Below are 24,481 nucleotides of genomic sequence, written 5' to 3'. Positions count from 1 at the left end.
AGGATATACTACTCCATGGACATATCCAGATGCCTGCCAAGTGCAGCAACAATTTCTGCCTCTGCCAGCTTTTCAAGAAATTACTTCCAGATTCTGAAAATGTTGATGCACAAAATGTTACGCTCAGCTCTCTGGAACCCAACAGGAAATAAACTTCCAGCCACAAAACCCCCTCCTCCATCACACCCTGATAATGCTCTCCTATAACCTCTTCCGTCAGGCAGAAGATACAGAAGCCTGAACACATGCACCAACAGATTCAGGAACAGCTTCTTCCTGGCCGTTATTAGACTGATGAATGGACTCTTCGACCTCAAGTAATGCTGATCTTGCTAATGTTAATCTCACCTAGCGCACGCCCTGAGCAATGTAACCTGGATGTTTCTGTCTAAGTCTTTTTGATCTGTAAATCCTTGCCTACTATGATCTGTCTATACTGCTCATAAACTGGGCAGCACAGTGGCTCAGTGGTTAGCACTGCAGCCTCACAGGGCTAGGGACCCAGGTTCGATTCCAGCCTCAGGCAACTGTCTGTGTGGAGTTTGCACGTTCTCCCCATGTCTGTATGGGTTTCCTCCTACAGTCCAATGATGTGCAGGCTAGGAGGATTGGCCATATTAAATCGCCCATAGTATTTAGGGGGATGGATCTGGGTGGGATGCTTCAAGGGGTAGTGTGGACTTGTTGGGCCAAAGGGCCTGTTTCCACACTGTAGGGAATCTAATCTAAACTGCTGTATTTTGGCACACATGACAATAAACTAACCAAACATTACCCCTTGCTTCCCACAACAAGTAGATTTTGGATCCAACTTGTTACTTCCCCTTTCAATCCCACTAAGCTTTAACTTTTCTGACTCCTGTGCCACATAGAACCTGGTCACAAACCTTCCAAAAACAAAGACCCACCTCAAAAGAGCTGCCATGTTAACTCCTCAAGTTCGTCAGACCTCGCTTTCAAACTGATTGTTGATACCCCCCATAGACGTTGAGACATGGCAGTTTGGTCGATGCACATAAGTATGCACTGCTCGTGTATGCTGTATGTGTCAGATTGACATCAGCATGTTGTAATGAGCATCAAAGGAAGCACAAAGTGAGTGAGCACCAAGAGCACAAAGGGTAGTTCTGAGATATTCTCTAGTCTAATCCCTGAGCTGAGTTTGTCCCTGTGCTCAAAGTGTCCTTGCAGTAGCATTCCATGAAAAGGTTCCCATGTCTCCAAGATGCAACACCGAAGTGTAGCACCATACTGAAAGTGGATCGGAAATGTGCCATGATGATGTGAAGGAAATGGCGCATATTGGACGACATTGTCTGTCGATGAAGGAGTGCTTGATATATTTATGTTGGGCGTCCGAGATGGACGGCCAGAGGAGGAATTGGTTAGCTGGAGTTGCCAAGTAACCACTCTGATTTTCATGTCAGCAATTGTCACCATATAATGAGATAGGATTATCTATGAAGGCAATGTTAATGAGTTCACAGCCATTCAAGGCATTATGGGTCAACCCAAATCAGGTGACCTGCAACTGTTCAAGAAGGCAGCTCACCACCACCTTCTCAAGGGCAACTATGGACAGGCAGTAAATGCTGGCCAGCAAATTACACCCATATCCCACAAAAATGAATACATTTTTAAAATATGTAACACTTGAAAGATGGGGTATTTGAAGGTGAGAAAATCCTCATTGCACATGCCATGTGACATTTTTACTGTGACTCATGTTATTGAGGAAAATTACACCCAATATCCATATTTCTTTTTTCTTTGATGGGATGTGGGCATCGCTGGCTGGATCAGCAGTTACTGCCCATCCTCTAATTGCCCAGAGGGCAGTTGGGAGTCAACCACATTTCTAGCGCCATCAGAACTAGGGGATATAGCTTCAAAGTAAGGGGAAGCAAATTTAGGTATGAGTTGAGGAGGAATTTCTTCACCCAAAGGATTATGAGTCTGTGGAACTCCCCACTCAGTGAAGTAGTTGAGGCTGCCTCATTGAATGTTTATAAGGCAGAGATAGATTTTTCAACAGTAAAGGAATTAAAGGTTATGATGAGTGAATGGGTAAGTGGAGCTGAGTCCGCGAAAAGATCAGCCATGATTTTATTGAATAGTAGAACAGGCTCAAAAAGTCAGATGGCCTACTCCTGCTCCTATTTCTTGTGTACTTTGTCACATGTAGACTGGGTAAGGATAGCTGCTTCCTTCTCTGAAAGATGTTAATATGCCACATGTATTTCCCCCAACAATCAGCAATAGACTGTCAATCGTCATGAGGCTCTTAATTTCAGAATTTTTTTTTCAGTGAATTTAAGTTCCATCATTTGGCCAGCTTGGGATTTGAGCACGGAATCCCAGAACATTACCTGGGTCTTTGGATTAGTAGTCTAGCATTAATACCATAAGGCCATTGCTACCCCTACCCAGTCGGTTAGCTCAGCTGACAACATTGACAGTGCCTCCTCACTGTTCTCTCTGCTTGTGCAAAAAGAGCTCAAACTACACGCAACTAATTGTTTCTATCTTATGGTGAGAGATATATACTGTTGTTTGGGACAATTGCTCTATACTTTCTTTTAGTAAGTGTAGGAATTTTTCAGCGTAAGTTACATTATAATTCAGCCATCAACAGTAAAATGTTCATTGAATTATAAAATAATTATTAAAGCCCTTTACAGGCAGCCAAATCAAAATGTGCACTACAATTTTTGCATTAAATACGGGCTCCCAAAATCGAAGCTCCATTGGCACTGGTGACATTAAGCTTTTATATTGGCTGTGTGAAGTGTTCTAGAGCACTGTTGTGTAACATCTCTCTAGAAAAGGAATGACGGAGAGGTCGTTCGATAGACATCTTTAAAATGATAGAAGACTGGAGGAAGACGAGTTGCATTTTCAGCATGAGGATGGAAACCAGGAAGCGAGGCTGTTCCTGGGTCCCCAGCCCACATCTGAAAGTGATGGGAGGAACTGCCATTGACATGAAAATTTGGGCATAACGTCCTCTCCATAGACACAGAGTCAGGTTCCCTGGCCAACTGGTGATGGGCTGTCAAAGATGAAGAGGAGTCTGGGGCTGCATTGCATGTTATTAGAATGCACTGTCAGCCACTTTCTGTTTTCTTTATAAGTAAAAGAAACCAAAACATGAGCCTGGCCATTGTTATAAGAAGCATAGTGGTGTGTTGGGGGCTGGTGGTGTTCAGGAGTGTCTCTACAGGACAACCACTGGTTGCAACTCCAACAAGCCTTTCATCTTGCCCAGATTACTGACACCACTGGCCACTGCCTGGTTTCCCTACCCCACATCTTATGGGGAAACTGGAGGTCAAACGTAAAATTCCAGTCAACCTTCTTAATCTGTGCTAACACAAGGCACTCAGTGGGCTGAATTTACCTGCCTCGTCGCTGATGTTGGGAACAAGGGGCAGGGAAACTGGTACGCGAACAGAAACAGAAGCCAGAATCTGTGAAGGAAACAATCAGAGTTACCGTTTCGGGTCCAGCGACCCTTCTTCAGAATTGCTACACACGTTGGCCTTGCAATTTTACAGCCAGGGCCATCTCCTTTTCTAATATCAGAGTGGCCCAAAAATTCAACCTGATGTTCCCAATTTTAACAGAATCCAGCAACAACAGCCAAGAAGATCTGACAGCCACAACTAAAGAAGGTAGGAGAAACCTCTCCAGAGAGTGGAGGTGGAACGTCCTCCTAATGGAGTGGTTAAGGGTCAATAGTATGGATACATTTAAGAAGCTAGATCAGCACGTGAGGGAGAAAGGAATAGGAGGATATATTTGCTGTTACAGTGAGTTGAAGTGGGAGGACAGCAGAGACCTTTTTTGTCAAAAGCCCTGCCTCTGTGCTGTAAATTCCACGTAAGGCAACTTTATGCTGTGCAGCGTGATATTAAATGTTAATTGATCACTTCAAATTCGAATACAAAAATAGGGTCATCACTCTTTTTCTCAAGGAGTGGGTGGAATGAAGGCCAGATATTTTGAGAATGCACTTGTTGCAGGGTAACAGCTCCCTCTACCTTCACCATGTCATTCTCATTCGTATTGCCTTGGATTCACTATTAGCGAATGTTTCAGTGCTCAGCTCTGATCAGTAAAAGTCCACATACCCGGCAATCCTCTGCCTCACCCCCGTGTTCCAGCAAGAATGTGAGACAGAGCTTCCTGAAACGGATTCATGTCAACATTAAAACTGCAGCGAAAGTAATTTCACGTGATGGATTCATGTACCACAAAACTCTTTCAAAATTTCTCTCAAGTTGGTCAGTTACATTAGAACTGTCAGTTCTGTTGATGCGAACATCACTCCTAAAACTGCCCCCTTTCTATCCAATGAATCTTTTTCCTTTCCTAGCCGTGCTCACCGACAGGTTCTGAAAATCTTGGCCACTGCTGGCAGCTCAGGCTGTACCAGCAGGAACTTCAAACTTTACAGGACATCAAAGCTGCTCCCATAATATCCACTTAGACACTGTGCTAGAAGACCCAGAAGTTTGTTCACCTTCCCCGAGACCCTGTTCAATCGGAAAGACTTTGCCTGATGTTTTGAGTATCCTTCAGTAAAGTTGACAAGATGGTGATGATGGAGGCTATGGCAGCATGTATGTGATATGGTAGTGCCCAAAACAGCCAGACTGTGCAGGATCTGTGCAAGTCTCCTTCTTTCACTGGGAAGACTTTGGGCTTAAGTTGGGAGCTCCTAGTCACATGGTGGACACCAGCCAATTCCTGGGAAAGTGGGAGGGTGGCTATTCCTATCAATGAAGCTGGCACAGGGAAGATGAGGTATTGCAGGGCACACATATTAGTCAGGAGGCATCTGATTCGTGACATTCATGAACAACGTACTTGAATTTGCTGCGGAGGTAAGGGGATGGCGTCAACAGTGAATCGAGCATATGAAAACATCTGTGTGATCACAGAGATGCGGGAATTTGACCTGGATGAAATACTTTGCATTTTGCATTCTGGGGAGCAACTAGAAGGTTGTAGAAGCAAAGAAATGTTCCCCAACCCCTCCAAAGTCTCTGATTTTTATGGAGTGTTTCTGAGGTGTGACAGAATTGCCCAGAGGAAAGTTAAATTTCCTGGGAATTCCTTTGGATGTGGATCTACAAGGTCCCACATGCAATTCTCATCTACACTCACAAAATGACTGTCTAATCATTAGCAAATCCAGGCTAGGAGCATTGAAGGAGCCAGATAATCTCCAGCCAATATTGATGGTATGGTGGCTCAGTGATTGGCACTGCTGTCTCACACCACCAAAGACCTAGGTTCAATCCCAGCCTTGGGTAACCATCGGACTTTGCATGTTTGCCCTGTGTCTGTGTGGGCTTCCTCCCACAGACCAAAGATATGCAGGTTAGTTGGATTGGCCATGGGAAATTGCCTATAACATCCAGGGATGTGCGGACTTGGTGGGTTAGCCATAGGAAATGCAGGTTTACAGGGTGGAGTGGGCTGTTCCTTGGAGGGTTGGTGTGGACTTAATGGGTTGAATGGCCTTCTTCTACACCGTAGAGATTCCATTCTATGACAATTGGGCCATATCTAAGCATGCACAGTAATACTGTGGCAACCACTGCTGACTATCATGTTAGTTACAACAGATCATTTTTCTGCCCAAGCTACAGAAGCAGTTCCTTTGTGCAGAGTACAATGGTGAGAAAGACTTGGTGCGTTTTTGACAACAGATGCTGGTGTCAGGTAAGATTTAAAGGTCTTAAGGGTTTTAAAGCAGTAGGGGATCAGTAAAAAAGTGAGGGGAACTACATGGCAAACGAGTGAAGAGTCAGAGGGTTGTGGTTCGTTAGTTTAGGGGTCTGGGAGATCATTGGTAGGGATGGTGATGAGGGTGGATTGTGTATTTTGTGGGGATTGTGAGTAGTCAGGCTAGGAAATGTAATAGTTGAGTCAGCAGTATAGTCAGGTTTGTGGGATGGGTCAGAGAGATGTGCTGTCTAGTTAGAGTTGGAAAATTGGGATATAATGGGTATGTGGGTAAAGAGGGATGGTTAACCAGATGAGGAAGGGGTGTGATCTGGTCAGGAGTGTGGGTAATAGGGTTAGCGGGTGAGAGGGTGTGCAGTCTGATGGGCGCTGTGGGTAATTGGGTCAGGGGATGAAGTAATGTTGTCAGGGATTGAGTGGGTATAGATGGGGAATTGAGGTACTACCCATACAAAAGCCACAAACCACAGCTAAGGTCTGGTGAGTTATATGTTCACCTGGTGTGGACCCCAAACGTCAGCCACTCTCATCAAACCAGTCACATCACTGCAACCATCAATGCAGATACCATAAACCAAAGCAAAATTTCATGTCTCTGCTTGATCTGAGCTCACTGGGCACAGTGGAGACAATAAGTAAAAGCTGGGCTGAAGGAGCTGATTAGGTTTGCTACTGCAACTGTACGGCCTCACTCGGAATATTGCGTGCAGTTCCAGTCGCCCCATTACAGGAAGGATGTGGAAGCATTGGAAAAGGTGCAGAGGAGATTTACCAGGATGTTGCCTAGTCTGGAGCGCAGGCCCTATGAAGAAAGGCTGAGGGACTTGGGTCTGTTCTCATCAGAGAGAAGAAGGCAAAGAGGGGATTTCATAGAGACATACAAGATGATCAGAGGATTAGATAGGGTGGACAGTGAGAGTCTTTTTCCGAGGATGATGACTTCAGCTTGTACAAGGGGGCATAGCTACACATTGAGGGGTGATAGATTTAAGACAGATGTCAGAGGCAGGCTCTTTACTCAGAGAGTGGTAAGGGCGTGGAATGCCCTGCCTGCTAATGTAGTTAACTCAGCCACATTAGGGGCATTTAAACTGTCGTTGGATAAGCATATGGATGATGATGGGATAGTGTAGGTGGATGGGCTTAGATCAGTTCACAGGTCGGCGCAACATCGAGGGCCAAAAGGCCTGTTCTGCGCTGTATTGTTCTATGTTTTATGTTCTATATGTTTCTGCTCAGCTCAACCTGGAGAAACATGAGTGAAGGATGGAGCAATCTCTGCGGAAATTTCTGTTGTAAGCGTGGTATGGTGTACTCTACTAGCTGGGACAATAAGCAGGAGGTTGAGACCAAAGCAAGGCAAACCATCAATGTTGGCCAGCAACTGAAACTTCCAAAATATACTTCACAGTATGAGCTGTTAGCTTCTAATTCATCCATGTTTATGACACCTACATCTCTGGTTGCCCATTCCTTACATGGGCAGGATGGGGCATATCTAGCAGGTTTCATTCTTTTGCAATACTGAAAGAAAAGACACCCTTGAGATAGTTGGACAAAAGTCTCAGTCTGGGCTGTTTGACCGAGTGAATTTTGCAGTTTTGTTATTAGATTTCAATAAGTTTAAGGCAGATTTCAGAAAAAAGAATTGCACTTGCCAGGATGTGTGCACATTGCATATTGCTCTTCTTATAGAAATAAAGTAACATGAGGCGACTCAGCCCCGTTGAGGCTCTTCCATCACCATTCAATGAAATCATGTCTGGTCCATGAACTAATTCCATAGACTCTCCATGTGCAATATCCCTTAATGTCTTTGGAAACTGAAAATGTAGAAATCTCTGAATTTACAATTTATTTAGCTTTGGTCCCCATTTGGTTTTGACAAAGCCTTCTCAATAAATTAACCATGAGTGACAAATATAAGTGAACCAACATTTGAAAGTTCTCCCCTTTGTTTTTAATAATGGCTCAGGTTAGCAAACAAAATCTCTGTGGCACGTTCAGGAAGACACCTGGTCTTTTAGCAATCAAATGACAGAAGTTGCTGGAAAAGCTCAGCAGGCCTGGCAGCAACTGTGAAGAAAAACATCAGACTTAGCGTTTCGGGTCCTCAGAACTGGACCTGAAATGTTAACTCTGATTTTTTTTCTTCACAGGTGCTGCCAGACCTACTGAGCTTTTCCAACAACTTCTGTTTTTGTTCCTGATTTACAGCATCCGCAGTTCTTTCGGTTTTTACCTGATCTTTCACTGTTGACAAGAGCTGAAATACCCATTAAGTCACGGGACAGTGTAGGCTTTGGTGAACTGTTAGTAAGGTTGAGAAGCAAACACAGTAACTGGAAAAACTCCAGTCAAAAGAGGGGGAATTACAAGCACTTTCTATGAAGCAAATTATATCTGTTAACCTCTGCCACCTGCTTTGCAACAGCCTTTTGAAAATCTAAGAATGGTTATGACAGCAGGCTGTCTCCATGCCAGCTCTCTGCAAGTGCTGGTCCCACTCCTCTACCTCGTATCCGTAATGCTGCGATTGGTCATCTTTAGATACTGACTCGATTTATTTTTGGAAACCATGGCTGAATGTGTCATCATCAGGCAGTGATTTTTCAATCATACCAATGAGATTTGTAAAGAGGGAGATTTTTCCTCTTGTACCCTTAAATTCATTCCCTTACAGTGCCCTCAAGTTCTTGACCCTTCTTCCCATGGGAATGGCTTCTCTGGATCTACTCTATCCAGACGTCTCATGATTTTGAGCAACCAGATCAAAAATCAACCTTATCTTCCAGGCACTCCCAGCTTCACATGTTTAACTTCATCATTGAAATATCTTGGACTTACAAAGATGTACAGCACGAAATGGACCTTTCAGTCCTATTCGTCCATGCTGACCAGATATCCTCATTAAATTTAGTCCCATTTGCCAACAGTTGGCCCATATCCCTCCAAACCCTTCCTATTCATGGACCCATCCAGGTGCCTTTTAAATGTTGTAATTGTACCGACCTCCACTATTTCCTCGGACAGTTCATTGCATACTGATACACACCATCCTCTGTGTGAAAACGTTGCCTCTTCGGCCCCTTTTAAATCTTTTCCCTCTCACTTTAAACCTACGCCGTATAGTTTTGGTTTCCCCTATGCTGGGGAAAAGATCTTGTCTATTTACCCTATACATGCCCCGCATGATTTTATAAACTTCTATAAGGTTACCCCAGAGCATCCAATGTTCCAGGGAAAATAACCCCAGCCTATTCAGCCTCTCCCTATACTTGTAAATCTTTTCTATATCTTCAGTGTCTTCACATCCTTCCAGTAGCATTCAGCCAAAATTGGACACCATTTGGAGCCTAACATGCATTTTTTAAAGTTTTGCCATCATCTTTTTGCTCTTGTATATTTTTGTATATTTCCCAGGCTTCCTGACTGTCTGTAATCAGGGCTTTGCAGCTTCACCCTGGTTCTTCACAACTTAAAGAAAATCAATTTTTGGAATGTGCTTCAGCAATGGCAAGAGACTTATTTATCGTTGCCATTGTCTTTGAGAAGATGGGTAAAGGTGAGCTGCCTTTGTAACCCCTGCACTGCATACAATGAACTTACCTCCAGGGTTGTTTTCAGGTTTGGCCAGCTACATGAAGGAATAGCAAAATATTCAGGATGATGCATGAGTTGGTCAGGAGCTTGGAGGTAATGTGGTTTCTATCCAACTGTGGCCCTTGTCTTTCTAAGACAGTAGAGGTCATGGATTTATGACAAAACCCGCAGCATTTTCTGACTCATGGATGGCGGAAAGGCATTGGTGAATCAGGAAGCAAGTTAAGAGAATATCCAACTTGTGACCTGCTCACCTCGTCATTGCGTTCACGTGACTACAATTTACAAAACACTGCTCATCTCATGTCTCACTTGGTGAGAGCAATTTCAACTCAGTTGCCAAATGTGTTGAATGTCCCATCGCTGTTCCCTCTCAGCATGTTGCATTTTCCCTCATGTTGTTGCTTCTGTTGGGAGGTTTGATGTAAGAATTCCAGACACGCAGTGTGCGATCCCAAGAAGCAGTAATGTACTGGAAAAGAAGTATATTAATGTTGAATGGTTCATGAAAAAAGGAGATTTAATGCATTGAAGTTACAAAGTGTTTTTATCAGGTAAAGAGGGAGAAACTGTCTGTACTGGCAAGAGAATTGGTAACTAGATATCATAGGTTTAATTTAGATCACAAAAAAAAACAGAGACAGGATGAACAGATTCGTTGATGGCACAGTTTATTTTTTATTAACTGGATTGAGCTGCTTTAAAAGATATTGACTTTCTAAAAGACCGTTCAAATTTGTTAACACAACTGGATCTCCCCAGTTCCTCCATTTCAGCTCCACATACCTTTCCCCTTGGGCAGTTCCTATTGAGCCTGATTTCAAAACTTTCTCAGGTAACTGAGTCATGGAGTCATATGGCACAAAGACTGGCAATGTGGTCCAACAAATCCATGCCAACCATAATCTCAAACTAAGCTAGCCCTGTCTGCCTGCATTGGCTCATGTCCCTCCAAACATTTCTTATTCATGTATTTATCCAAATGTTTTTAGCCATTGTAACTGCACCTATCACTTCCTCTGAAATTCATTCCACACGCGCACCTCTCTCTGCGGAAAAAGAAAAGAGCCTCTCATGTTGTTTTTAAATCTTTCTCTTCTTACCTTAAAAATATGCCCCCTAGTCTTCAAAGTCCCAACCCAAGGGAAAAAAGATACCTGCCATTGACCTTATCCATGCCCCTCATGATTTCATCAACCTCTTTAAGGTCACCCCTCAACCTCATACGTTTCAGTGATAAAAGTCCCAGCTTATCCAGCCTCTTCTTACAACTCAAACCCTCCATTCCCGGCAACATCCTTGTAAATCTTTTTTGAATTCCCTCCAGCTTAACAATATCCTTCCAATAACAGAGCAACAAGAACTGTACACAGTACTCCAGAAGATCCCTTAGCAATGCTCTGTACAAACTCAAAATGACATCCCAACTCCTGCACTCAAAGGTCTGAGCAATGAAGGACATTCTGAATCATGACAACTCACTGAATAAAAAGCATTCTCCCAACTAATTTTTTTTTGCCATCTAACTCAATGCTGTATTCTACAATTATAGACCCTCCTGTGACTGGAAACAGTTGATGCTGAATTACTCTGTAAATAGCCCATTCTGAATTTAGATAATTTTATTATATTGACTCATGAACTCCTTGCTCCTCTCTAGAAAGATTTTTCTTTAAAACTTCAGAATGATGCCACAATACTCCAGGTTAAATCCCAAAACATTGAAGTTTATCAAAAACAGCAGTGGTTCCAACACTGTATCCATGGGCATCTGACCCTTCACCATCTTCCAGTCTATCACCAAATTTCACACACATACTCCAAATTTATATTTTAACCCCCAGACTTTAATTTTGTGGACAGAATCATTATTTGATGCTTGATTAAGAACCTTCTCAAAGTTGCTAATCATGACATCAACTGTAATATGTTTTACTGCTATTTTATCAAAGAACTCAATCTTAAATTTGAGAAATAATAATTACCTTTAATAAGTCCATATTGGTCTTCATTTATTAACCTATATGTTACTAAGTAACAATTAATAATGGATCCAGTTATTGTGTCCAGCTGTTTCCTCACCAGAAATGTTAGGTTTACTGATCAGTGGTCACATCTCTATGAAAACTTTTATGATATTACTGGGGGGTGCTTGGTGAGCTTAAGAGGACCTTCACTCTGTAACTAACCAACTCTCTGCATTAGATCTGAGAGTGTCTGGGCAGTATAGAGAAACCTTTATTTTCTACCGAGCCTATGCTTTACCTGCCCTGGCAGTGTTTGACGGCAGAGTACAAAGGCAGCTTTATGTGTGTGTAACCGATGCAGTCCCAAGTCCTAGGAATGTTTGATCGGATATGATAGAAGGATATTTAATTCAGTTTGTAACTGGTACTGTACATGTCCTGGAACAATTTAAGGTTTTGTTATTATTTTGTGTCCCACCAATGTTGTACCTACCCTCCCTGAAAGTGCTTGATTGTTAATTCAACACTTAAGGCTTTCTGTGTCCCAGGAGTATTTCATATGACAATGGACACCTGGAAAAGGGCCCTAGTCTCTAACACTGACACATTAATTACTGAGCAGAAAATATACACAAACAAAATACATCAAAGGTAAATATTGTTCTTGAAAGGGCTAACCTACCTGAGACCTTTCAGGGATGTGTATGATGGAGCGGATTGAATCTGTGTGCCCAATGTTTCTCTGCACTTGTACAAAGGACTCTGGGTCATAAACTCTGAGGAAATATTCGTTAAACAGAATTAAACAGAGGAGGAATTGCTAGCTCAACAAAAGGACCGCCTTTATAAAACTTGGTTGAAGGTCAGCAATTAGATTGTCAACCTACGCCATTATGCCCACATGTGGGGCCAGATGAACATAAATAGGAAAGGGGTTTGGGCCAAGCACAGGCAGATGGGACTAGTGTAGTTTGGGATGATGTTTTGGCATGGACTGGTTGGACCGAAGGGTCTGTTTCCATGCTGTATGACACCATGACTCTATGATGACGAAGGTACAGCTGTCACTCATAGAGCAGTAAAAAAGCAAATGGCACAAGAGGTCAGATTTAGAGGAGCTCAGATATTGCAAAGTGTTGTAGCTGGTTACAGATGGGGAGGGGAAAGGCTATGGAGGGACTGGAAGACCAGGACAATCATTTCAAATCGTAGCACCACTGGACTGGGAGGCAACGTGGGTTATGGGTGAACTGGATACAGCTCGAATCTTGTTGGTTGGTTATCAGTGGGTGTTGTCAGTGACCAGGTATTTCAGTTTGGCAATATTCCAGGGCCTGGGACTAAATGCTAAAGGACGCGTTAAAAGTGAGGGCAGCTTCTGCAAAAGCACAATGGGGAAAGGTCACTGTATCAGGCCTATCAGCCATATTACACAAAGGATCTGGAATCTGTGTTCAAAAAATCTCAGGCAGTATGATTTGACATGAAATTATTAAGTGCAATAAGAGGTGTCAGAGCGCCAAACACTGTACTGAAAGATACTGTTCTTTATGTAATGTCAACGTTTAACTGTCATTTAACATACTTTTATATAATTTAGGGGTAAAGTATATTTGAGGAAAAAAGAAGGATTTTACAAAGCACCTTACAGAAAATGATGCAATTCTGAAGGGCAGCCGTTGCTATAATATCAGGAAAGCAACCACTAATTTGACACAGCAAGCTCCCACAAGCAACAAAGTGGAAATGACTCAAAACAGTTTTTTTCAATAGAAATGACTGGTAATGTTGTTTGGAGGACAAATATTGACCAGGATGCAGGGCACAACTCCCTTGGGGTCCTTTCAAAAATATGGCTATGCGTTGCTTTATGCCTGACCGAGAGAGGAAGGACCTGGTATAACAGCACCCTCAAAAGATAGAAAGAAAGATTTAAATTCATGGTGAGTCTTTAACAACGACAGGACATCCTTTCAAACCAATGGACTGCTTTTTTTTGAAGTATGCTGCAGTAATGTAGAAAATGCAGCTGTAAAATTGCACTTAAGGGGGCGATAGGCAAAGAATTAATAACCAGTTAATGAAAACAATTGAACAATTAATCATGAGGTTAAGCAAAAGTTGCCTACTTCTCAAAATGGTGCATTGGGATCACTTATATCTGGTTGAGCAGGCAGATTGGATCTCAGTTCAACACCCTCTCTGAAGGAAGGGAGCTCTGTCAATGCACTGTACTGAAATGTCACATTCAATTCTTATGCTCAGTGCCTGGAGTGGAACATTTACCCTTAACCTATTCTCTTATGCCTTGCTGAACTGATCAGATGATCAGGCGCACCACAGCTGTCCCTATCCTGCCTTTGCTGACTTGAACAGACCCCTAGTGTTCCACATCTTTAGCCCCTTACACAGGCCAGACCAGAAACTAAAACAGAAATTGCTGGAAAAGCTCAGCAGGGCTGTCAGCATCTGCAGAGAGAAATAAGATTTAACATTTCAGGTTGAGTGACCCTTCAACAGAACTATCATCAGAAGTTTGGTTGTATCTCACTGATTAGACTATTGGAGATTAGTGCCTAACCTGCAAGAAATGAGCAGAAGGTACAAACCAGTGATACAGTCAGATTGAAATAGATCTCTCTAACATACTCTGCTTTAATTGTTCATAACAATACTGATCCACAAAGTCTTACCTCAAGCTCTCCTGAATCCCAGCCAGAATGCACCCATTGACCTGGTCGATACAGAGACAATTAACAGCTCCGTGCGTCACCAGGCCCTGCTCACATTTTGTTCCGTCTTTATTCTGTTAAACACAAGCAGCTGTTTAATCGTTCAGGTACGTTAGCCTAGCTCCACGTCCTTTAGCTGTCCCAGTTTTGGAGACAATCATTTCACAGTTGAGCTAAATGTGAGTTCATAGAATCTCTACAGTGTGGAAGCAGGCCGTTCAGCCCATCACATCCACACCGACTCTCTGAAGAGAATCCCACTCAAATCCACCCCATCCCCACTCTATCCTTGCATTTTTCATGGCTAATCCACCTAGTCTGCACATCTTTGGTCATTATCAGCAATTTAGCATGGCTAATCCATCTAACTTGCACATCTTTAGGCTATAGGAGGAAACCAGAACTCAGAAGAAACTGATATAGGGGTCATGTGCAAACACCACACAGACAGTCGCCCAAGGCTGGACTCTAAGCCAGGTCCCTGGCACACTGAGGCAGCAGTGAACTTCTGTGTTACCCAAAGAGTTGGCAAAGAAGTATTGGTATTGTCTGCATTTTGGTCATATTCAGGTGGCACACTCACTTCGAAATCTGCGAATCACAAATATGAGCCCACTCTGGAACCTTGGGCTTATAATCTAGTCTGATGCATCAGTGTCATACTGAGACATTGCTGCATTGTTAGCAGTGTTATCTTTTTAGTGAGATGGCCCTCTCAAATGAGGAAAAGAATATCACGACAGGATTTGAAGAGCAGGAGGAGATATCCATTTAAGCCTTGGCCAATACTTAATCTTCAGCCATTAAAACAGATAATCTGAGATAACACGGTGTGAAGCTGGATGGACACAGCAGGCCAAGGAACATCAGAGGAGCAAGAAAGCTTGATGTTTCGGGTCAGGACCCTTCTTCAGAAATGGGGGAGGATAAGGGTGTTCTGAAATAAATAGGGAGACAGGGGGAGGTGGGTAGAAGATGGATAAAGGAGAAGATAGGGTGAGAGAAGACAGACAGGTCAAAGAGGTGGGGTTAGAGCCAGTGAAGGTGAATGTAGGTAGGGAGTTAGTGGGGGATAGGTCAGCCCAGGGAGGACGGACAGTCAGGGGGATGGGGTGAGGTTAGTTGATAGGGGATGGGGGTGGGGATTGAGGTGGGAAGAATGGTTAGGGAGGTGGGGACTATCTTTTTTTTTAGATGTCTTTAATGCATGTGGAACCTTGTCAAGTGCAAACTGCCTGCTTCATTTTACTCTTATTACTGGTAGTAACCATATTATTTAATTGATGGACAGCACTTTAGGGCTTCGTGAGGTTATCAAAGGTGTTATATAAATCCAAGCTTTTCTTTTATCTCTATTGGCCCTGCTCCAGAACTGCTACCGTGAGCAGCCTTGCATAAAATGTTCCCTTAAAGAACTTACCCATAAGCAAATACTCCCATCGTCTGAACCACTAAGCCACTTGTTTAAGAGAGAATGCCACAAGACAGCAGTGATATCTGCCTCATGACCCTGCAGCACACTCATGAGCTTCATTTCACTTGTGGTGGGGCTGAAGCGGCGAATGTAGATCATCCCATCACTCGATGAATAGGCAAATTCATTCCTAACAACAAAGGGACAGGGTGCAAATTTCCTTTTCCAACACTGAGCGAGCATTTTATTCGTCACAACCAATCAAAACAATATTCAATGACAAACAAGAGCAAACCGGGCTTGTTTGTTTTGTAAATTTTGTCATAAATTATTTGCTGAGGATCAATATTTATTGTATTCTGACTTTAGTCTATGAAATGGATTTCATATGGATTAGGCTAGTGAACTGAAGAATGGTTAATTTTATTTTCACAAAGGCTTGGAGTATATTGCTCATTACTCTTTCTTGTTATCAGAGCAGGCAATTATATCGCACCCTTATTCAGCCTTGATGTGGTGATGTTGACTGGCTTTTTCCTTGAACTTTGCTGCATTTATGGAGAAAGAATCCAATAATTGTTGCACATTGGACTGGTTTAACACAGATAATTGTACCACAGCAATAAGTAAGGGATTAAGTACTTAAGTAAACTTGTTTTCATAATCAGATAGTCGAACAAATTTCAATGTATTGATTTTGTCCTAAAAAGTGATGTCATCAACAGACAGCAAACTTTATTTTATGTTCTGAGAGCTGTCCAGGGCAGATATCAGGTGAGTTGGCATGGAGGGGCAATGGACAAAAGCTGATGGATGCTGAATTGGATGTTTGTTGGAAATGAGCTGGCACAAAGTTGGGATAGGGATTATGTTGGACCAGAGGGATGAGTAGGAGGTAAGTGTTGGAATAAGTTGTCACTAAATTTGCTTAGGAGCGAGAATAGGTCATGGGGATGATACGGATGCAGACTGGCATAGCGGTCAGTAAGCCCATGCTCTCCCACATAATTGCACTGGCATATACAGATAAAAGCAAGCACATTGACACACACACAAAATCTCTGTAAACAAGACCGTAAGATATAGGAGCAGAATTAGGCCATTTGGCCCATTGAGTCTGCCCTGCCTTTTGACCATGGCTGAAACATTTCTCAAACCATTTTGCTGCCTTCTTCCCGAAACCTTAGATCTCCTTGTCAATCAAGAATATATCTCTGTCTTAAATATTATTGACTCTTATACTGTGCTAATCATATTGAATCACATCATATTCTTGACTTCATTTCATATTTGAAAGAATGTTAACAGATTATGGTGGAATCCTGCAGGCTGAGTTTATCTCATGGTAGTACAATGGAACATTGAAGGAGAAATTGGTTCCTGACTGAAGAACCACATCATGGGTTGAAGAACTAGGAGGCAAAGACCAAAATCTGAACGTGTCACAGATTTGACAAAGTCTGAAAATCGATTTTTTTAAAACGGTGTTGAAGCTGTTAGGATAAAAGAAAGTGTGACTATGGAAACACAAGTTCATTGGAGATTGGTAGAAGTGTTTGAGATAACTCCCTAGACAATTGGGGATGGGCAATAAATGCCAGCCTGGCCAATGGTGCTCTCAACCTGTCAATGAATAAAAGAAAAACTGCCCATGCTTCTTCAACCGTAGCCTTGAAATTAGAACTGAGAGGTTACAGCTTCACACAAGATGGTGATGTAAAAAAGACAATTACATTGCCCAAAAGCAGTCATGACACAAAGTCATAACAAGAAAATGGGAATAAGAATGGCTGTGCAAACAATTGGCGATTGTAATGGGTAGTGCAGTTTGCTCAGATGTCCTGTAGGTGTGCTTGGAGATTTGTTGACAGACTGACTATCATAAATATTCTACAGGGGCAGCACGGTGCCTCGGTGGTTAGTGCTGCTGCCTCACAATACCAGGGACATGGGTTTGATTGCACCCTCAGGCAACGGTCTGTGTGGAGTCTGCATGTTGTCCCTGTGTCTTCGTGAGCTTCCTCTGGGCGCTCCAATTTCCTCCCACAGTCCAAAGATGTGCAGGCTAGGTCGATTGGCAATGCTAAATTGCCCGTTGTGTACGGGCTAGGTGGGTTAACCATGGGAATTGCAGCGTTACAGTGATTGGGCCTGGGTAGGATGCTCTTCAGAGGGTTGGTGTGGACTTGATGGGCTGAATGACCTGCTTCCACACTGTAGGGATTCTATGAACATTGACCAACTGAGAGAGCCTCTAGATCTTAACAAGTACCATTTTGAGTTTGCGCTATTGCTTAGAAGTTTAATAAATGTGTACTGCATTTAATGGAATTACTGTTAATGGAGCTGTCTATAATGTTGTGTTCCCTTGATGTCTGGGCCAGAATCTTCGGATCCATTCATGGGACACAAGTCGGGGACCACTTAGGGTTACATCAAAATACGAATGTGGGGAGAGGAGCCTCGGTTTGCATGGAGATTATGATGCATTATGGGTAGAGGCAATGAGCAGGCATTGATGGGGCATGGAGAGTATGAGGGAATGGGTAGGCAATGTTCTTTCTTGTGTTAATCATTTTTTAAAAATTATCTTCTACATGACAATAAGCACTGTGGCAGGCCTCCCATGAAGCCTGCCTTCTCAATTCTTCAGAGGTCACTTTGACATCCCACCGAAATGTAATAGAAATCTTGGAACTGGAGGAGTGGTTGTCTCAAAATATTTTTAATCGTACACAGCCTGTCCCTTACAATGTGTGATAGCTTTGTTTTTTTTAGTTTAGAAATGCACAACTAATGAGGGGCCAACACTATATATTCTGTGATGTTGCCTCGTTGCACAAATCACCCACAACTTTGACCAAAGGTCACTGGGTAAGGAGGACAAGGCCATATGAAGCTTTGCATGTGAGGATGAGCATTTTTAATTTGACATGCTGGGTTAGCGAACACACAAGCGATAGAAGACCAATAGACAACTGGCCAGTTATAAAGCAGCAGGGATATGAGCAAATCAGACATTGCGGGAGATGGCAGGAGAATTTGGAAACACAGTAGCCAGTCTTGGAGGCAAGAATATAGATAGCTTCAGTGGCAGAAGGATTGAGGGCCAGGGCAGAAACAGATGATAATATGGCAGTTGTATGAGGCTCAGCGGTTAGCCTCAGAACACCAGGGACCTCGATTCCATTTCGAACTTGGATGACTGTCTGTGTGGAGTTTACATGCTCTCCCCGTGATTGTGTGGGTTCCTGCCAGGTACTCGAGTTTCCTCTAACAGCCCAACAGTGTATAGGTTGGGTGGATTGTCCATGCTAGATTGTTTAGGGGTGAATAGGCCAGGTGATTTAACCATAGTAAAGTACTGGGTTATGGGGATAGGGTAGGCTTCTGGGTGGGATGTTCTTCACGGGATTGGTGCAGAGCCGAGGGGCTGATCGCCTGTTTCTGCACTGTAGGGATTTAATGATTGTACTTCAATCATTTCTGCGATGGACTGGGGTGGCGGTCAGAAGCTCAGCTTCCCTAACTGCCTGATTCTGCACTAGGTGCAGCGTGGGAGTCAGAGGCTATGGTGCAGATTTGAGACAAGTCTTCATTCCTCACAATATTTAATCGAAGGAAATCCTTCAGCACCGGATGTATCTCTGGGAATTAAAGATTAATTTTCAGGATACAAGTGCAAACAATCCCAGGGAAAGAATCATGAAATTTGTCGTTAATTTTCCCATTGTTTACCACGAACAAAAATATTGCAGATGGGGAAGGTGGCCCTGAATCATCAATCAGATAATGCAGTTAACTTCTGCTGACTATGAATAGGCGGGACTTTATGTTAAGCTTAGAAACAATGGGTGTACAATGTAAATAAACCTCCTGAAACACATCTGGGCAGAATTATCAGCTAAAATTTAAAGCTAATTTTTAGGACACCTCAAAGTTATCTGTCAGTTCAGCATCTGACCTGGGACACTGAAGCAGAGGAAAAACCTGACAAACAGTTCATTGCTAACTACCTTCAAGGTGGATTCTTTAACTGATGTCGTCTATAGAAAAGTGAGTCTGCTTGTAATAAGCCTTGCGCTTGTGAGACACAAATTAGACTATTTATTTGAGGCCTGTCCCACAGACCATGCTACCTGTTAATCATTTGTTCGCTCATAATAAAACCTTTGTATTGTATCCATAGTAAACAGATGAATTTTATTACCTGTCCATTGTGGGATACTAAAAATAGTGAAGTATTGGACTCATTTTCATGCTGTTGTTTTGAGTTTTTTTTAATTTGCTCTCTGGGCTGTCTCAATTTCTGGTTTCATTTCTTGCGTCAAATGGATTTACTTTGACAATGTTTGTCCTTCCTTATTTCTCTGTCATTTATGGCCTGGCCTTTATGTCTTGTTAAGTGACCTATTTGCTCTCCTTTGGGAGTGAGAGGAGTGGGAGCTTGAGTAGGAGGAGTTGGGGAGGTGAATCAATGCAAGGAAAGGGAAAGGTGGAGCTAAGTGAGTGTGGTGAGTGACCAAAGGATTTACGCAAAGGAAAGCTCGATAAACATAGAGAACTGGAGAAGTGGCCACCTATGAGCTATGTCTCCTTGGGGGAATGTACAGCTTAGACAACTAAATTAATTTGAGTACTTTGATGAAAGAGCTTCCTATATTCTTCAGCAGGTAACCAAATCAATTAATAATGGACAGAAAAGTTTCATGTCCCAAGGTGACTGGATAACAGGTTTGGTTGCCATAGTCTGGATTTAGTTGCTCATTAACTCACCACTTTGGGCAGTAGGCAAGATCTAAAATAGCACCATCACAGGCCAGCTCTTGAATATTGCTCCTCTCTTCCGGCGCAGTGTTGGAGAATGTGTTATGTAACACACCGGCTTGCAGATCCCACACACAAATTCTCCTGTCCCAGCCACCCGAGATCTGGCAAAACAGGAAACGGCTACATCGTCTGCCATTCATTTTGCTTTTTTGACCAACATGGCTCTGCTTGCACTATAATTCAAAGGGACCAGCCTCACGGGAACAACATTTGGGATGCATTGCATCTGCGTAGCTTAGAACTTTGGGTTTAGTATTTACTTGACAACAAGGTAAACGTACAGTTTTGTTTTTGTACAAGGTTCTGTGACACACCACTCAGGGGAAAGAGTAAAACTCCATCTATGCTGTGCCCTCGAACACTGCAAGGGACAGCTTGAGTTCCCACTGTGCTTTATGACCGATTTAAAGCAAAATGAATTCACACATGCTTAAAATGGTCATAAGCATTATATTATATTTATTGATGCAATGAGGTAATTACTGCCTGTCCCTAATTGTCTAGAAGGAAGTTAGGAGTCAATCACATTGCTGTAACATGTAGGCCAGACCAAAATAAGGACAGCTGGTTTCTGCCCTAATGTACATTAGTGTGACCAAATGGGAGTTTTTCCTGACAATTGGCAACAGTAGACTTCTAGCTCTAGATATGTTATACTGAGTTTAAATTTCCTCTCCTGTAAAGGTAGGATTAAAACCCAGTCCCCAGAATATTAGCTGGATCTCTGGATGGACAGCCTGGTGATAATACCACCAGGCCATCAATGCCCCATTTGAGGGCTAAAAAAAAGGGCATACATGTTCTTTCTCTTCTCAGAGGCAGTACGGGAGTCTATGGCTGGATTGTAGGTTGAAGATGGGCTCCGTCAATCTAAATGCAATTAGCCCACTTTAACTTTTAAGGTGATGGCGTTCAATTAATAAGGGGCAGGACGGACATCCATCTCCAGGAAGATATCTTCTCTCATAACACTGACAACCAATCAGAGGGAGGTAGCTCGAGAGCACACCGGGGACTTGTGGTCATTACCAGCATTTCTGGAGGCCTGAGAATGAGGAGTCGTGGATTATCTCCAATGCAGAGTCGGGGTAACATGCCGTGGTGGACAGGTGAAATAAGCAGTCAAAACTGTAACAGTCGGAGGTGGAGTGGAGAGGGTTGGGGGTGTTCATGGAGGTGGTCGCTGACTGACACTGGAGCTCAGGAAGGATACAGCTCCAACTCCACAATTCGCTTCACTCAGCAATAGCCCATGGGGTTAAACAAGCCAAGCTGCATTTTGCAAACATGTCCCTTCTACTTTTATTAAATTGGAGTGATTCTGTGCATGAAGCCATTAACTGGGCAGTAATTGCCTACTCAAAGACCTCAATTGAACTATGGATGGGTGGTTACTGATACTCAGAACTATTGCTTGCAAGTGACTGATGGAAGTAGGTGCCAGGTTAATTAGTAATGGAGATACTGCTGATGGCACAGTGCACTAATCTACAGATCTAAATATCTGAATTCACCTCCCACGTGTGAGTCATCTGTAATATCCATCCTGGGAATTCTAATTTCTCATACTCCCAGTAAATATTCATGACCCTGGAATGTCTCTTCCACTGAGCGCGCCGTGATGCTAGTTTCAGAAGCGGACATGAAATATTCTGTCTGATAGGGTCTCTAGCAAATGCTTGGCTCATTAACTAATTCCACACATTCTGTGACAAAGGAAGCATAGTGTCAAAGAGATGCATAGCATAGAAACAGACCCTTCATTCCAACTCATCCATGCCAACCAGATATCTTAAACTAATAGAGTCCCATTTTCCAGCATTTGGCCAATCCCCCTAAATGCTTCCTACTCATATATCCATCCAGATGCCTTTTAAATGTTGGAATTGTACCAGCCTCTGCTACTTCCTCTGGTAGCTCATTCCATACATGCGCTACTCTCTGCATGAAAAAGTTGTTCCTTAGGTCTCTTTTAAAACTTTCACCTCTCACCTTAAAGCTATGCCCTCTAATTTTGAATTCCCCTATCCTGGGAAAATACCCTGACTATTTATCCTGTCCTTCCCCCTCATGATTTTACCAACCTCTGTGATGTCACCCCTCAATCTCTGACGTTCCAGGGAAAATAGCCCCAGCCTATTCAGCCTCTCCCTATAGTTCAAACCCTCTGACCCTGACAACATCCTTGTAATTTTTTTCTGAACCCTTTCAAGTTTCACAGCATCTTTTCTAGTAGGGAGACCAGAAATGAATGCAGTATTGTAAAAGTGGCCTAACCAATCTCCTGTGCAGACACACCATGACATTCCAACTCCTATACTCAATGCACTGACAAATAAAAGCAAGCATATCAAATGCCTTCTTCACTATCCTCTCCACCTGTGACTCCAACTTCAAGGAGTGATAAGTCTGCTGTCAAATCAGTGAGTCTTCCTCAGCAAAAGCCACAACTCAATGATTACTTGAGATAACCACAAAGGAAACCGTCACCAGACTCAGAAAGTTGTTTCATGCCTCGAGTGATTGTGGGGGATCAAAACATTTTTTTCATTTTATAAGGATAAGTTGTATTGATGCATTGTGAGACTGCTCATAATATTGTGCTGTAAACTAACTTACTGTGTAATAAAACAGCTCAAAAATTTATAACAAAGCTGTATTACTGAGCACTACTGTGCCACATCGTCAAAAGGAATGGAGAGTATGTATATTTTTAATTTTTTTTTATTAGAATGAACTTAACTAGACAACTATCCAGGCACAACATACACTTTACTGAGAGACTTTTCCACTGCTCGTGTGGCAGTTTATTTGTGTGTTCCAAGTGACCCTTGACCCATCCTAATCCAGTTGGCGTGAAAATCCCAGTGAGCAAAGTATTATCTTTGGAATAGATTAAATTGGTGAAGCTGCAACATGCTAACTCACCAGGTAATCCGTGCTGTAGCCTTGATCTCTCTTAACTACAGCGATTCCTCCCACAGGCTGAACATGGTGAGACAATACCTTCTTACAGATGAACCCTGAGGAAGTAAAAGATTGCAGTGAGTGAGAGAATGGTTGGTAAAGGACTATGGAGGGTCAAACTCAGATCAAACCCAATTTGTTGTGCAAAATATAACTCTGCGGGGGAATCAGGCCGTTACTCTAAATTCCCTGTTGTTATTCCAAATGAGTGAATTCTATTGGAATCTCCAGGGAACACGAATGCGCACAACTGTAGATGACTCCATACTCAAATTCAGGAGAAAGGAAGCATTCATAAGAAGTAGGTGACTGAAAACAGATGAAACTTTGGAAGAATATTGGGAAAGTAGGACCAATCTGAAACGAGGAATTAAGAGGGCTAAAAGGGGTCATGAAATATCTTTAGCAAACAGGGGTAAGGTAAATCCCAAAGCCTTTTATTCATACATAAGGAGCAAGAGGGTAACTAGAGAAAGAGTTGGCACACTCAAGGACAAAGAAGGGAAGTTTTGCAAGGAGTCAAGAGAAAATGAGTGATATTCTTAATGAGTACTTTGCATCGGTATTACTGAGGAGAGAGACATGACAGATGTTGAGGTTAGGGATAGATGTTTGATTACTCTAGGTCAAGTTGGCATAAGGAGGGGGCAAGTGTTGGGTATTCTGAAAGGCATTATGGTGGACAAGTCCCCAGGTCCGGATGGGATCTATCCCAGGTTCCTGAGGGAAGCGAGAGAGGAAATAGCTAGGGCCTTAACAGATATATTTGTAACATCCTTGAGCACGGGTGAGGTTCCAGATGACTGGAGAATTGCTAATGTTATCCCCTTGTTAAAGAAGGGTAGCAAGGATAATCCAGGTAAATATAAGCCAGAGACCCTGCCATCAGTGCTGGAGAAGCGGCTGGAGAAGATACCGAGGGATATGATCTATTTACATTTGGAAGAAAATACGCTTATTAGTGATAGACAGCTTGGTTTTGTGCAGGGAAGGTCATGCCTTACCAACTTGATAGAATTTTTTGAGGAAGTGACAAAGTTGATAGATAAGGGAAAGGCTGTAGATGTCATATACATGGACTTCAGTAAGGAGTTTGATTAGGTTCACCATGGTAGACCGATGGAGAAGTTGAAGTTTCATGAGATCCAGGGTGTACTGGATACAGAACTGGCTGGGCAACAGGAGACAGAGAGTTGTAGTGGAAAGGAGTT

The 24,481-nt window shown here is 42.8% G+C and overlaps 1 protein-coding gene across 2 annotated transcripts in view; it reads right to left on the bottom strand.

Moving 5' to 3' along the window:
- Window positions 1–7,286: 7,286 nt before the first annotated feature.
- The window catches only part of LOC125458492 (uncharacterized), a 44,309-nt gene continuing 27,114 nt past the window's right edge, over window positions 7,287–24,481 (bottom strand). For both annotated transcript variants that reach the window (XM_048543784.2, XM_048543786.2), the window contains 6 exons: window positions 23,232–23,326; window positions 20,250–20,404; window positions 15,480–15,663; window positions 14,021–14,133; window positions 12,010–12,103; window positions 7,287–9,832 (listed from right to left, as the gene is read on the bottom strand). In XM_048543784.2, the coding sequence (XP_048399741.1) occupies window positions 9,734–9,832; window positions 12,010–12,103; window positions 14,021–14,133; window positions 15,480–15,663; window positions 20,250–20,404; window positions 23,232–23,326 (740 nt within the window). In that variant the 3' untranslated portion in view covers window positions 7,287–9,733. The remainder of the gene's footprint in view (window positions 9,833–12,009; window positions 12,104–14,020; window positions 14,134–15,479; window positions 15,664–20,249; window positions 20,405–23,231; window positions 23,327–24,481) is intronic.

The sequence above is a fragment of the Stegostoma tigrinum genome, chromosome 13 (assembly GCF_030684315.1).
Source record: "Stegostoma tigrinum isolate sSteTig4 chromosome 13, sSteTig4.hap1, whole genome shotgun sequence".
Taxonomy (NCBI): Eukaryota; Metazoa; Chordata; class Chondrichthyes; order Orectolobiformes; family Stegostomatidae; genus Stegostoma; species Stegostoma tigrinum.
Note: the sequence above shows the minus strand (reverse complement) of the source record. Positions and strands in the feature narration are given on the sequence as shown.